The 15,670-nt window shown below is 31.1% G+C and overlaps 1 protein-coding gene across 7 annotated transcripts in view; it reads left to right on the forward strand.

Annotated features, from left to right (window-relative positions):
• The window catches only part of PNPLA8 (patatin like domain 8, phospholipase A2), a 50,407-nt gene that overhangs the window by 17,397 nt on the left and 17,340 nt on the right, over window positions 1-15,670 (forward strand). For all 7 annotated transcript variants that reach the window (XM_074268302.1, XM_074268301.1, XM_074268298.1 and 4 more), the window contains exons 4-6: window positions 2,951-3,102; window positions 6,795-6,889; window positions 11,857-12,028. In XM_074268302.1, the coding sequence (XP_074124403.1) occupies window positions 2,951-3,102; window positions 6,795-6,889; window positions 11,857-12,028 (419 nt within the window). The remainder of the gene's footprint in view (window positions 1-2,950; window positions 3,103-6,794; window positions 6,890-11,856; window positions 12,029-15,670) is intronic.

Below are 15,670 nucleotides of genomic sequence, written 5' to 3' on the forward strand. Positions count from 1 at the left end.
AATAGTTCCAAGATATATATATATATATATATATATATATATATATATATATATATATATATATATATGTATATATATGTATATATAAAAGTATTATATTTAGCATTCCATATCCAATTTCCTGCATCGCCAAAAAAAAAGCAGATTGAGGTGGTTTCTCATTTTTCTTCTTTGGGGCCAAGCCTGATTATGATAATTTTATAACATCAATTTATACATTTGTTTATAGATAAAGTAAAAATTTCAATAGTAAATTCAGTAATGTGCAAAGTAACATCTTGAAATCCTCTTTTGAAGATATAAAAATAGCTTCTTTCAAGTATTAGCTTAAGTCCTCCCTTCTATAAGCCTTTTCTAGTTCCCTTAATGCTGTTACCTTCCCTCTGTCGATTATTAGCAATTTATTCTGTTCCTGTCCTGCCTGTTCACTCTTGTTTGCAAGTTATTTCCCCTCTTAAACTGTCAGCTCTTTGAGAGCAGGGACTGTCTTTTGCTTTTCTTTTTATCTTCAGTACATAACACAGTACCTAGCATATAGTAGGTGCTTAATGTTTATTGAGTAATTGATTGATTATGGGTGCTTAATAAAACCTAGTTGAGTTAATCAATTACAATACAGGGGACTGTTGCCTATGGCTTAGTAACTCATCTACAGAAATTTTGCCCGACTATAATCAAAAGATAATTATAAATCTAACCTAGTATGCAGAAATCAATCAAAATTGGACATAATGTGTGAATGTATTTTTTTAAAAACATTACAAAATTGTAGGTAATCTGAATGGCTATTTCCTTCTCCTATATAAAAAGGTTCCCAAGTTGTCATTATCTATAAATTAATTTAGCAGAATCTAGTCTCTATGCTGGAGAAATGGAGAAGTTGACAGCTTCTCAACTGTTTGTGTATGTGTTTTAATTGCTGTGAGAGTATATTTACTCATCAAGTTGTATGCTTGTATTAGCTAGATTACATTGTAAATTTCATGAGGGAAGAGATCTTATCTTTATATTCTATAGCTTATACCCCATTCTTTATTCAACCAATTAATCAATAACCATTTACTAAGCACATCCAAAGACAAAAAGCTAGACAATTTCTTAAGAACTTAGATTCTAAAAGAAGAGATAACCCATCCACATATAAGTACACTCCTCACATAAAGCAAAAAAACAAACAAACAAACAAACAAAAAAGTAATCTTGAATGGGAAGGCATTAGTAGTTAAGGAGGATTAGGAAAGGACTTCTCTCCCAGAAGGCTGATTCTTGGAGAAAGTTAGGAATGTCCAGAGGTAAAGGTATAGGGGGAAAGCATTCCAGCTCTTGGGGACAACCCATAATTGGATCAGAGATGGGAAGTGGAACATTGTATGTAAGAAATATAGACAACTGTTGTGGCTGGGGGGGGGGGGGAAGTAATGTGGGAAGGATCTTGGAGAAGCAGAAAGTAGTTGGGCTGTGAATGAAGAGTTTTTTTTTGTTTTGTTTTGTTTTTTTTAATTTTTTTTTATTTTTGAAAATTAGAATAGCATTTGATCCTTATTTGTCATCGTTTGTTCTCTATTCCTATGTCAGCCATCTGTATCCAGTAGAAAGATGTAAGTCAGGATTGGAAGTAGCTAGAAGCTAGAAGAAGGGTTGAATGGAGGGTGGGGGTGCGTATGACCTAGTCAGACCAAGTAGGAAACTAATTCTCAAACTCCTATGTCAGGGTGTTTTTAGGTTGTTAGTGATGGTCTTAGTCAATAGAGTCACTCAAATTTCCCTTTTTGGGTTTTTGAACATTCCAGTATTTCTTCATTTATTGGAGTGGGGAGGCTACTGCATTCCATATACCAGTAATAATGATGCTTTTTCATTTATTTTAATCATCTCTTTTTGAGAGTTTTCTTGGCAAAGATACTGGTTTATCATTGCCTTCTTCAGTTCATTTTACAGATGAGGAACTGAGCAAAATAAGGTTAAATGACTTGCCCAGAATCACGGCCAATTTGAACTTAAGTCAGTCTTCCTGACTTAAGTCTGGACATTATCCACTATACCACCTAGCTGCCTTTTATACCAGAGGAATCAAAATTTAAGTAAAAATGGAAGCCACTAAACTGTACATAAAGATCCTTGTAGATGCATATTGATTTAGAAAACCACATATTAGCATTATATTTGTTTTACCATATTTTTATTTATTTTGTTAAATATTTCACAATTACATTTTAGTCTGTTTTGTGTTCTACCTATGAGTGAGTGTTGTAGGCCTCTCTGGGGTTTTGAAACCTTTGCTATAAACTAGGTTTGTGTTTTTTTGGTTTTTTAAATTTTTTTATTTAGGGGTCTTAGAATATAAATTTGAGTTACTTATAATAGCAATAAAAAATTCTGAATCTTGAAAACCAAGTGAATTATGCTTCTTAAATTCTGTTTTTCTAAGATTTTCTTAACTTCTTAACAAAATTTTTTTCATTTGGTCAAATCAGAAATTTCTTTATTAAGTATCTTAGACTCTATAAATATAGACCTTGTAGTTTTACTTTGCATTTAAAATTACCATTTTATTCTCAAATATCAGTATGAAGCCATATTTGTCATTTTCTCTCTCATATTGAATATTGTAAAAAAAAAAACTAGCTAAATTTGCAAGGATAATTTTTTACTTTTTTTTTTCCTCTTAGTGCATTTAGTAGGGACTTTATATATGGCTATTGAATTGAATAGATAATGCTCTGTTAAGCTTCTGTTGTGATTTTGTGGGAAGATTTTATATAATCTGTTTAGGTACCTGCATTTTCTTTAGCTTGTTACAAAGAAAATTTTTGACTTTAAGTTGATGTGAGTTTTATAAAGATCATGTAAGTGATATAATTTCTAAACAAAATAGCACAACATTCTTGAAATAACAACATAACTTTTCACTTTTATATTTTAAAATTTATTTAAAATATATTCTCTACAGGAAAAACTTGTTCCATACTTACTTCGACTAAGGCAAGTTAAGGATGAAGCTCTTCAAGCTACTATTAGAGAAAATTTGGCTTTGATTGGCTATACAGATCCAGTGAAAGGAAGAGGAATTCGTATTCTCACAATTGATGGTGGAGGAATAAGGTAGGACCATGGAAAATTTGAAGCTTTAGTTTAGTTTAGCTTTTTTTCAAAGATACTTTGGCACAAAACTAAAGTTTAGTTTGTAAAATAAGTAGGATGGATCATTCACATTCTTTCTTTTGGAATCTCACACTTCTCACTTGGGTATGTGTTGCTTGTTCATTCTTTTGAGTTGTCTTGCTTATTCCATCCTGTTCTTATACTACCAGATCTAAATTCTGAAAATAGTTATTATAATAACTATTTCAGGATAGCTGTGAGGATCAAATGGGATAATACATAAAATGCTTTCTAAACAATAAAACATTATATAAATGATAGTTGTTTTTATTAATGTTTTTTTTCTTCTCCCCATCCATATGTTTCTGTTTACACAACCGAGTTATTCACCAAGATGACACTTTCAGATTATAAATAAGATCCTTTTCTTCACAGTAAGTTTAGAAGACAGTATCATTGCTTTGCTTTATAAGAAGAATTGGCTAGATTAGTTTTGCATTGCATAGAGAATCGACCTGAATTCCGTTCTGACTGGATAGCAAAGCAATAATGTTAGACTAGCATTTATATATAGCATTTTAAACAGTATAATAAGCAAGCGCACAAATAATAAATCACAATCCAAACATAAACTTGGGTAACACTCTCCTACTAATGTATTCATTGACTGTGGTGTCTGGACAAACTACAAGCAACCTGGAAGATAGACACATGAGAGAAGAAAATCCTAATAGGTTCAAGGTAACTTGCAGCTTCCGATCATAGCCTTCAGTTTTATTGGTCTGCTTAGTAACAACTACACCACATGAAATTACTTTTATGCTCACCACTTTGTCTTTTAATTAACCCTCACTGCTCTTTAACTGGGCAAATCTTTCTCTCTTTTATACAGGAGTGTACATTTAAAAGTTTTTTTGATATCATGAACACCTTAAAAAGTTTAGAAAGTGTTATACCAAAGATGGCTAGGTGGCTCAGTGGATAGAGCAGCAGCCCCAAAGTCAGGAGGATCTGAGTTCAAACCTGGCCTCAGATAATTAATATTTCCTAGCTGTGTGTGACCTTGAGCAAGTCACTTAACCCAATTGCCTCAGCAAAAAAAAAAAGGAAGTGTTATACCATATAGAATAGTCCACCATATCCTCACTTCCCATTTGCTTTGTTGTCCAGTTAGAACAGAGCTCAAGTTAAAACAGAGATCTGTTTGATTCTCTAGGCAATGCTTTAAAACATCTCTTCTTATGCAGGAAAGGTAGCTAACTTTCCTTTCTGCTTTTTCCTCTCAAACCAGAGCAAGCAGAAATGGGCAACATGCAATTCTGAGAATCTTCACTCAAGCTTAGGGTGGCACTTGAAAGTCAAATCTGAAACATCTGACTTTCTTTGGCAGTCAGAAATCATGTAATTGAAGCCTTTTTTCAGCTGATCGTTTCCTGCTTCTCTTAGGTTATCTCTTCACACACACACACACCTCTGATGGAATTGTTTTTCTGATTCTTACCTCTTTTATCTTCTTTTAGACTCTTCACTCTGCAGCACTAGCCTCCTGATTCTCATTGTCTTCCCTTTGAAATAAACAGTCCTTTTAAAATCATACCGTAGTCTCCAAATATTTTTGGTTCTTTACTTTTAAAATTATACCCTCAAATAAAATAGTTATATCAAATAAGCCAAGCTATCATAATAACCTGCAGGGTAATGGCCTCATTTGGTCCAACATCACATTTTGATTTCTTGAACCATTTCTTCAAACTTTGTCATTTTCAGTTTTCCATACATAAAAAGTTCTTTTTTCTGTTCCTTCAAGTCTTCAGACTTGATCAGATGCATAACAAAGCATCATCTGATAGCTTTCATGAAGTGACTTGTCTTTATTTAACAGTTCTTTTTTTGTTGTTGTTTAAAACTTTTCAAATCCCTCCAGAAAATTGTTTCTTCATTCACTTATTTTTAGCAATTTTAATTAAACTGAAGACCTTTAAATATTTTTAGCCATGAAAATGTTCATTGAAGAGGAGAAATATCTTACATACTTCTGCAAAAATGCTTTTTCTGCTCTTGCTAGAAAAAAACTGTTCCATATAAAAAGAGCTTTAAAGAGCCTAATATATTCCTTACCCATTAATAATCAGATTGTAATAAATTTCAGTTTCTATGTGATATATTACATGAATCTATCAAACATAAGAATCTTGAAATTATTGAAAATCTTTTAACATGGTCTATGTTCTATTTTTCTCACTCACATCAATCAGATAATCAGTACCTACTGTGTATATAGCCCTATGGTAGGTGCTATGAAAGATAGAGAAGCTTCTTCAAGATATTTTCGGACATAATGCTAACACACAAATAATGTGTAATAAGTAATTAGAAATACTAAAGTTTGAAATTGTGTAGTACAGAGTAATTAATATGCTTCCACAACAATATATAATAAGTAGAGAGGAAGAGCAGAAAGGGCTGAAATTGTCAGGGAAGACTTCAAGAGAAAAGTAAGCTTAGTCACACAGATGAAGGAGAATGAATGAGAAGATAAATGTTTGATGTTTGAATATTAAGGTTCTTAGTGTTCCTATATTTTTGGAATAATTGTAGACATTGATGTGAGTAGAGAACAGAAGTACTGTAAAGACTTAGGAAATAGGATTGTATGTAAGTAGGATGAGATTTATGAAATGGAAGGTTAAATTTAAGATAGGAGTTTGTATTTAGTGTAGTTGGAAATAAGAAATCATTGAAGTATTTTTTAAAAAGGGAATGAGATTTTGAAAGATATATTTAAAAAATTAAATTGTCACGAATGAACTGTTTATTTTCTTACTCTCTCATTCCTTTCCTCTTTTAGACAGATATATCTGATCACTTATAGGTCAGAACTGTCCATTATCAGAGAGTGGTTCAGCTCCTGAATTGAATTAAATATTCCATACATTAGAATTTAATTGGTTTAACTATTAATCTTTATTATTGGTTCTGATGCTTTACATCTGTTATTTTACATCTTTAGATCCTGAACTCTTTTGACTGGGATTATTTATCTTTCATCATCTTTGTTATACAAACCTCTTGATTGGAGAAATGTTATTCTTTTGTCTCCTAATTCTTGGTGCTTGTTTTCCTGGATTTAACTACGTCTTCCTCTATCTTTAGTATTTGATTATTCTTTCCTACTTTTATACTTTGATCTTTCTTAATACTTCTTTATACTTGATCAGACATCAAGTTTCCTGATTTGTGATTCTTGGTAATGTCCCTTCTAGTTCTGGCCTCACTCTGGCCTGTTGCTGCCAAATCCTGATGTGATAGCATAATGAAGGATAAATTGGAATTATGAACTCCCAAACATGAAATTTTTTCAGTAATCCAAACATGAGGTATTAGGATTGTGGATTCAGCCACTACATGCTAATAACTGTGTAGTTGGCTTTCTACATATTTAATTATTTAAAAATTGAATGATTTTAATAACTTTAATGAGATTTAAAAAAGAATAACTTGTTATAAATGCTAAATTATACATCCTGAAATAGGTACTTTTGCTAATTTGCATATTAATGTCATTTTAGAATGAATTGGAAATGTATTTTCTGGAAATCTTAAACTGAAAGACACAAAAGTGTGGAATTCTTAAATTGTTTTTCCAATAAAGTGAACATTTTAACTCTTTCTTTCTCCAAACTTTTTTACAGAGGTGTGGTTGCTCTTCAGACACTTCGAAAAATAGTTGAACTTACTCAACAGCCAATTCATCAACTTTTTGATTATATTTGTGGTGTAAGCACAGGTAATCAGTATTGTCAATCATGATTGTCATTAGTCTATATGATAAAAATAATAAAATAAATAGTTTTTGAAGAGAAATGTATTTGATAATTGCTGTTTTCTTAATTTTCAGGTTTAAAATTTAAATATTCTTGTTGTTTAACAGAGAATAAATCAATCAAATATTGAATGTTATTGATATGACAAAGTGGCATTGTTTGGAAAATTTTTAAAATTTTAGTGATCTTTATTATCAAAATGTAGTTTTCAGATAAAATATGAATTTCTTTATTGTGGTTTATTTACTTCTTGAAAAAAAAGAGTAAGGTACAGTGATTAAAGAGCAAACCATTTGGTTGTAATACAATAATGTTGACATCATAATGGTATATTATGATCTTGCTTATCTGAAATTGCATTGTATTTAAACCACACAGATATGAAAGTTGGATTCTTTCCCCCCCAATCAAGTATTTTTTTAGAGTTTCTTTCCTTACTTTCCTGTATAATGCATCATTGTTCTTTTTTTTTTTTTTTTTTTAAGACTGGCAAAATGACAAGACATTAGAATTCTTTCAAAATATTTGAGTATATTTTAGAATATCAACATTATATTAACAGTATATTTGAGGTATAAGTGTTCTTTTAAGGATTGTTTCTCATATAATAGAGAACTTGGGATCAAGATTCAGATCAAAGAATGGAAAGCTCTTTACCTTGGGGTTGTGGCAATACATTTCAGTATTCAGCGTTAAGCAATCTGTCTTGCTTAGAGTTTTTAAATTGCATTTGGATGAAATCACAATCAGGTTTGTTTTATTTTAATACCTCAAAATAGGGAGTATTCTTACTATAGAATATCTTTATGCTTCACTTGTATTTACCCTATAGGCAGCTAGGTAGTACAGTGGATAGGATACAGGGCCTAGAGTCAAGAAGACCTGAGTTCAAATTTGGCTTCAGACACTTGCTAGTTATGACTCTGCACAAATCATTTAATCTCTATCCATCTCAGTTTTCTCATCTTTAAAATAGGGATAATAATAGCACCCATCTCCCAGAACTGTTATGACAATCAAATAAAATCATATTAGTGCCTGTCTCATAGTAGCATTATATAAATGTTAGCTATTGTTATTGTTACTATTGACCACTTTTTTCCTCTTTTCCAATTTCTTTGCTATGCTCTCATTCTTTAACCTTCTTTTCTTTATTCCCATCACTATCCAAGATACCCACAGACACTTCATAATCAAGTACCTTATTTTGGAATTTGACACTTGACCATTCTTTTTCTTAGGCCAAATCTAAACTGTTGTGTTCAGTTCTGGGTATCATACTTCAGGAATAAAAGACACAGAAGAGGAAGACCATTCAGAGAAGTCAGATTGATCATGCTGAAAGATTATGACTTTTTAGCCTGGAGAAGGAATGATTTGGTGGGAAAGGAGAAAGGGACAGGAAAGAAAGGTAGCAGACATGATAGCTTTCTTCAAATATCTGAGTGATTTTCACATGAAATTGGGATAAAATTTGTTCTGCTTGGCCATAGAGGGCTAAACTAAAAGTAACTGGTAGGAGTTAAAAAGGGACAAGGGTTTGAAGTAAGGAAAAATTTCCCAACATCTTTTTAACGATCTAACTTTTTTGTATCCTTTAAAATGTTTACTGGATCTTTTGTGTCTATAAATTTGATAAAAGCATGCCCACTATACTTTTATCTAGAGCATTTATATAAATGTTATTTAGCAGGAAGCCAAACACATATCCTTAGCACACTATGTCAGAGGCCTCTTTCCAAGTTGATAATCTAAGCATTCATGACTATTCTTTATGTCTGATCATTCAAGCAACTCCAGATATACCTATCATGTATTCCACATCTCCATCTTCTTTACAAAAATAGCATGTGAGATGTTGTTAAGCACTTTGCTAGCATCTAGGTCAGCTATATCTGCAGTTTGCTTGATCTTCCAGTCTATTAATTCTAGGAAATGAGGCTAGTCTTACATGACTGTTTCTTCATGAAGTCATGGCTCTTTGTGATTACTGAATCCTTTTCTAAATTGTTTAGTAAGCAATCTTTTTAAATAAAGCTTCTTTAATTTTTTTCCAGGAACAGTAAAGCTCCTTTATAACTGTAGTTTGCCAAATCTATTATCTTTTTTGAAATGGAAACATTTTCCTTTTCTGTCCTATCTTACATAGTATGATTTTTGAGAGATCATTGACACTGCCTGAGAAATCAGTCATCAGTGTTTTTTATTATCCTAAAATGTAGTTCATCTGTACTTAATGATTTGACCTCATCAAAGCCATGCAGGTGCTCTTTTGTTGCCCTTAAAATCACATCTTTGTTAAACTCTTTCTTTCTTGAAAAAGGAAAAAAAAAAAGCAAATTAAAGAGTTGATAAGTTCTGCCTTATCTCTTTTCCTTGTTCTTTTTAATCATTTTCCCCAAATACATCTTTTTAAAAACTCAATAACCCTGTTATAATTTCCTTACCAGATTATTAAGATTTTTAATTTCATATTTTCAGTTCTTTCCATATCTTTGTAGTCATGGTATTCCAGGTTCTATGTACTTTACTCTGTATCAGTTCATATGTCTTCTCATTTTTCATAATTTGTTTCCTTTTTTAAAAAGTTTACTATCTTTTGTTTTTTTATCTTCATTTCCCACTATATTCTTCCCTTATGCCCTTCCAGAGAGCCATTCCTTATAAATAAAGAATAAAAAAAGAGGAAGAAAAAAAGTTAGCAAAATTAACATAGTAAAAAAGTCTTGACATGATATGCATAGTTCCTTCTCCTTGGACTCATCTACTGTTCTGACAATCAAATAAAATAATATTAGTGCCTATCACACAGTAGCATTATATAAATGTTAGCTATTATTATTGTTGCTGTTGCTTTGTTACTATTAACCTTTTTTTCTTTTTTCCATTTTCTTTGCTCTGCTCTCATTCTTTTCCTTTTTTTTTCTTTATCCCCAGCACTACTAATGATACCCACAGACACTGCATAATTTTACAGGTGATACTTAGGGCTAATTAGATTGATCGTCTTTGCATATCTTTGTTTTAGATCCAGGCTTAGTAATTGGAATTTTGAAGCAGTTAGTATGGATTGTTTAATTGTTGTTTATATTTACATTATTATAATCTTTGAGTATATTGTTTTGCTTTTGCATATTTTACTCTGCATCAGTCTTGTCTTTCCAGCCCTCTCTGTATTCATCACATTCATTGTCTCATAGAGCATAGTCATATTTTGTTACATTCAAACAATTCCTTCTATTTTGTTTCTAGTCCTCTACTACCACAAAAGATCTGTTATAACTATTTTTATTTATATGGGTTTTTTCTTTTTGTTATTAATCTTGGAACATATGACTAGCAGTAGAATCTCAAAAGGACATTTTAGCTATTCTTTACATAATTACAATTTATATTGGATCCAACAATTACATCCAATAGTTGGGCCATTTGAAAGGTCCACTAACAATGTAGTGCAAGCCCACCTTTCCACAACCTCTTTAATTTTGGCAAAGATGACAAAAAATAAGAATAGTTAATTTGCTGAATGTGAGATGAAACCTCAGGATTTTTATTTGCAGTCCTCAGAGTTGTGAAGGAGAACATTGGATAATATGGTTGCTATTCATAGTACGAAAGTCTTTTGAGAACTGGTAATATTTATTGACACTTACCTATTGAGAAATGATTTTCAGTCTTATGTAATTGTTAGTTCCATATCCATATATATATATATATATTTATCTTGAATATCAAACTCTTATCAGATATTTTATTTAAAAGATTTTATTCCTAGTTAACTGATTCCTTTCTTAGGTGAATTAATTTTATTTTTGCCAAACCTTTTCAACTTTATGTAATCAAAGTGATCTAGTTTACCTTTTGTCCTTATCTTTACCTTTGCTTAAAAATTAACTTACTAGCATAATTGCAAAGGGTTCCTTTCTCTTTTAATTAAAAAAACATTATCATGATATGTATTGGACAATGTTGGTCTAACCTTAGAGATCGGCAGGATTTGAAAGGTCATCTCATTCAACAGTATTACTTTACAAATGAAGAAGCTAAGATCCAGAGAATTTAAGGAAAATGGCCAGAATCTCACTAGGAAACAGAGATTTGAATTCATATCCTCTGACTCCAAATCCATGGTTTTTTCCATTGTACCAAGATCACTATCATTTTTCTTTTCTTTCTCTCACTCTTACTGAATGTTTTTTCATATGATGATACAGATAGGTCTGAATCATTAGTCTTTGTACCACAAGCAGCTACTTTTATCATCAAAATTCCTTTTTAGGAATTGGTTCATCTGTTACTTAGTCCCTGTGGTCTCCTTTCCCATTTCTCCTCTCCTTCACATTTTCCTGTCTTTTGTCCTTAACTAATAGTTTAGATAAGAATACTTGAGTTTTTTTTTTTTTTCTTTCCAATAATCTAAGTAACAAAAAAAGTGACATCATTTCTCTTAAGTTGATGATAAGTGTCATAGTTACAACTACTTTCATAGTAGAATGACAGTTCAGAGAAATACTATTTTCATAGTATTTTATTTATTTTTTCTGAGTTGTATCTCAAATATTACTATTCCAGATTATTCAGTGACAGTTTAAAATATTTTTCTTATTGTTCTGTTTTGTTAGTTTAGGCTTAATCTAACATAATACACACTAGGTGGCAGTATTTGCTTATTTTTAATTGTAAATTAGTTCTAAAAAATCAAGCTATGTACCTACAAAACATCCCTGGACTAGTTCAAAGGAATATGTTGGTAGGTTTGTCAAATGATACATTCAGCAATCAAAGCAATTCAGTCACTTCATTCTAGTAAAGTTGTCCATTGACTTAATGGAAAATAGAAACTATTACATGTATAACTTAATCTGTTTTAATTAAATTGGTTCATTTTTTTTCCTTGAAAAATTTTTTACATTGACATTCTTTGTTTTAGGTGCCATATTAGCTTTCATGTTGGGAATATTTCATTTGCATCTGGATGAATGTGAGGAACTTTATCGAAAGCTAGGAACAGATGTATTTACCCAGAATCTCATTGTTGGAACAGTCAAAATGGGGTGGAGCCATGCATTTTATAACAGTGAAACCTGGGAAAGAATACTAAAGTAAGTTGTCATTTCCATCTGTCATTGTAATAAATTTTTATTTAAAGTGTTCAGAGAGGATTGATACATTTGTCATCTTTTGGAAAAGATGATAGTGACTGTTTCTTAATGTAGTGATATCTCTTCAAGGAAAAGTTAGTTTTGTTGGACTTATTTTAATTTATAATTATCCATAGAATATGGTATGATTCTCATTACTATTTTCCTGACTTCCTTGATGATTATAATTTGAATTATTTACAGTGATTTTTCATTTTTAACTAATATTTAAAACCTTTAGAAACTACCTTTAGAATTTACTTGTGATGATTTTTATTTAATATAGTAATCTATGTAATTTTAAAAATAATGTCAATGTAATTTTCCTAAGAAATTATGTATGTAAAAGCAGCGTAAAACTGTTTCTAGAAAAAAATAAAGTTTTTTTTTTTCCTATGCCCCTTTAACTGCAAAAATTAGTGTTCCTTCTCAGACACTTAACACTTCCTAGTTGTGTGACCCTGGGCAAGTCACTTAACCCCAGCCTCAGGGGGGGGGGGGAAATTAGTCTTCTTTTCCCTATAAGATTTGCCAATGTTTTTAGTTTAACATTGCTAGCAGTCACTTTCTTTTATTAGGTTATATAGATTTTATAGGTTATATATTATAACAAATTGAAGTTTCAAAAGTTTTTTTCTCACAACATCTTTGTAAAATTATATAGTGAAATAGATCCTCACAACAGCTTTACAGATGAATAAACATTGATCCAAAGAATTGAAATGATTGGTCTAGACTAATATGATTTATAAATTGTAGAAAGCATGCAGATGTAGATCTCATAAAAATCAAGCCTCCCACCCAAACTCAAAAAGAAAAAAAAATTCTTTGAAGGTTTCCTATTTAGAACTTTAAAAAAATTTATTATTATTTCATACTATTTGAAATTAGGAGTATGTTCATTTTCAAGCCACATTAATTTAGGATTAATCTTGGCTGCCACATTTTCTCAATGAAATGCTAAAAATAAGCTAGCATGGAAAATAAAAATTAGAGATATAGGTATTAAGGAGTACATTGGGAACCTGTAATAAGCTGCTTCATGTAACAAGTAATAAAAGAAGTAAAAGTCTAGGTTCATTTAACCTATTGATACTGAAGCAAAGTAGACTAAAATGTTTACCTAACTCCTCATTATATTAGTTTGTTGATTTAACTATTTTTGAGATAACAGTGAAACCTGATTCCTGCATGTTCTGTTAGCAGATAGTCATATATATATATATATATATATATATATATATATGTTCTATATAGTATAGAAGTTGTAAGTTTTGCAAAAGCATTTAACATATATTTACACATATTTTATTAACTTGATTCTCATAGTAGGGTTGTGAAGTAGTTAAAGAATTACTAGCCTTGTTTCTACAGATAAGGAAACTAAGGCTGAGAGTGACTATGCTAGTGGATAGTAAAGTGCCAGAGGTAGAAGTTGAACCCAGGTCTTTCCTGAGCTCAGTCCAGCTGTTGTTCGCATTACACCCTACTGCCTTCATTAGCCAAATGAGGGTTTTAGTTCAGTGGATTCATAGCACTAAGACAAAATACTTTCAAAGTCTTTTATTGGTTAAATCATATTTTTCTTAGAAAGCAATTACTCCTGCAACGTTAGAGATGAGCTGAGCTGAAGTATGCCACATAACTACCTCAGATTTGCATATTGAAGAAATCCAAGAAAGGGAGTTTTCCATTAAAAGAATGTCCAATTTATTACTGATCACAAAGGCCTAACCTAATGAACTCCAGGGCATGGTGCCAAGTCCAATATAAATGAACTCAGGTCCTTTTCAAGGGCTCTTTTCTATTTAATTTAATATAAGGTTTTTTATTAGAGGCTTGGAAAAATAGCTCACAGCTTATTCAAATGTACACTGGGACTAAAAATATATTAATAAACACTTCAAGGTTTTGTGCCCAATTCTTGAACTTTAAAAAATAAATTTTACTTTTAAAATTTGCCACTAATAGTAACTTGGTTACTCTCTCCATCCTCTCCATATTCCTGTTCACTTATTTTGTCTTCTAAGGCCTTTTCTTTCCCGTAAATTAAGCAAATAGTTCACATTTCTATAGTGTTAAGAAAGAAATCTAACGGACAAATTTTCAAACTAAGCTCAACTAATTGAATGAGTACTTTACTTACCAGCTTTTCTTGATTATGCAACTAAGAAGTTTTTACGTGTTGTCTTTTATGTACTTGATTATGGGGAGCCTTAAATGAAATAGCTTTTTTTATAAAAAGGAACTCAACATTCATCCTCCCTCTAGACAAAAATATTTGGGCATGAAAAATTGTTTCTTGTCTTATCTCACTTATTAAATTTTAAGCTCCACCGAGAAACACAGTTATAGCTTTTTTGTTATTTCCTCATTTTTATCAGGCATAGCCATATTTAGGAAATGTTTGTATTTTGATAGTTTAAAACGTAGTCATTTTTTAATAGCAAAGAGATTATAGAAAATCCCCAGGATAATACACCATGACCAAGTAGGATTTATACCAGGAATGCAGGGCTGGTTCAATATGAGTAAAACTATTAACATAATTGACTATATTTATAACCAAATTAACAAAAAACATATGATTATCTCAATAGATACGGAAAAAGCATTTGATAAAAATCCAACACTCATTCCTAATAAAAACACTAGAGAATATAGGAATTAATGGAGATAGACTAGAACCATTCCCAGTAAGATCAGGGATGAAAAAAGGTTGCCCACTGTCACCATTACTATTCAATATTGTATTAGAAATGCTAGCTTTGACAGTAAGAGAAGAAAAAGAGATTAAAGGAATTAGAGTATGTAATGAGGAAACCAAATTATCACTCTTTGCAGATGAGATATACTTAGAGAACCCTAGAGAATCAACTAAAAAACTACTAGAAGCAATCCATTTACAAAATCCAACAGCAAGAGATACAAAGAGAAATTCCATTTAACATAAGATGACAATTCTCCCTAAACTAATCTATTTATTTAGTGCTATACCAATCAAACTCCCAAGAAACTATTTTACTGACCTAGAAAAAACAACAATATAATTCATCTGGAAGAACAAAAGGTCAAGAATTTCAAAGGAATTAATGAAGAAAAAAGCATATGAAGGTGGCCTAGATGTACCAGATCTAAAACTATATTATAAAGCATTTTTTCATTAGCTCATCAAAATCATTTGGCTAAGAAATAGAGAAGTTGATCAATGGAATAGATTAGGTTCACAGAACAAAATAATCAATGACTATAGCAATCTAGTGTTTGACAAACCCAAAGGCCCCAGCTATTGGGATGAGAATTCACTATTTGACAAAAACTGCTGGGAAATTTGGAAATTAGTATGACAGAAAGTAGGCATACACCCACACCTAACACCTTACTTATACCAAGATAGGTCGAAATGGGTTCATGATCTAGACATAAAGAATGATATTATAAACAAATTAGAAGAACATAGAATAGTTTACCTCTCAGACTTCTGGAGGAGGAAGGAATTTGTGACTAAAGAAGAATTAAAGATCATTATTGATCACAAAATAGATAATTTTGATTATATTAAGTTTTTGTACAACCAGAACTAATGCAGACAAGATTAGAAGG

Source organism: Sminthopsis crassicaudata, chromosome 5 (assembly GCF_048593235.1).
Source record: "Sminthopsis crassicaudata isolate SCR6 chromosome 5, ASM4859323v1, whole genome shotgun sequence".
Classification (NCBI taxonomy): Eukaryota; Metazoa; Chordata; class Mammalia; order Dasyuromorphia; family Dasyuridae; genus Sminthopsis; species Sminthopsis crassicaudata.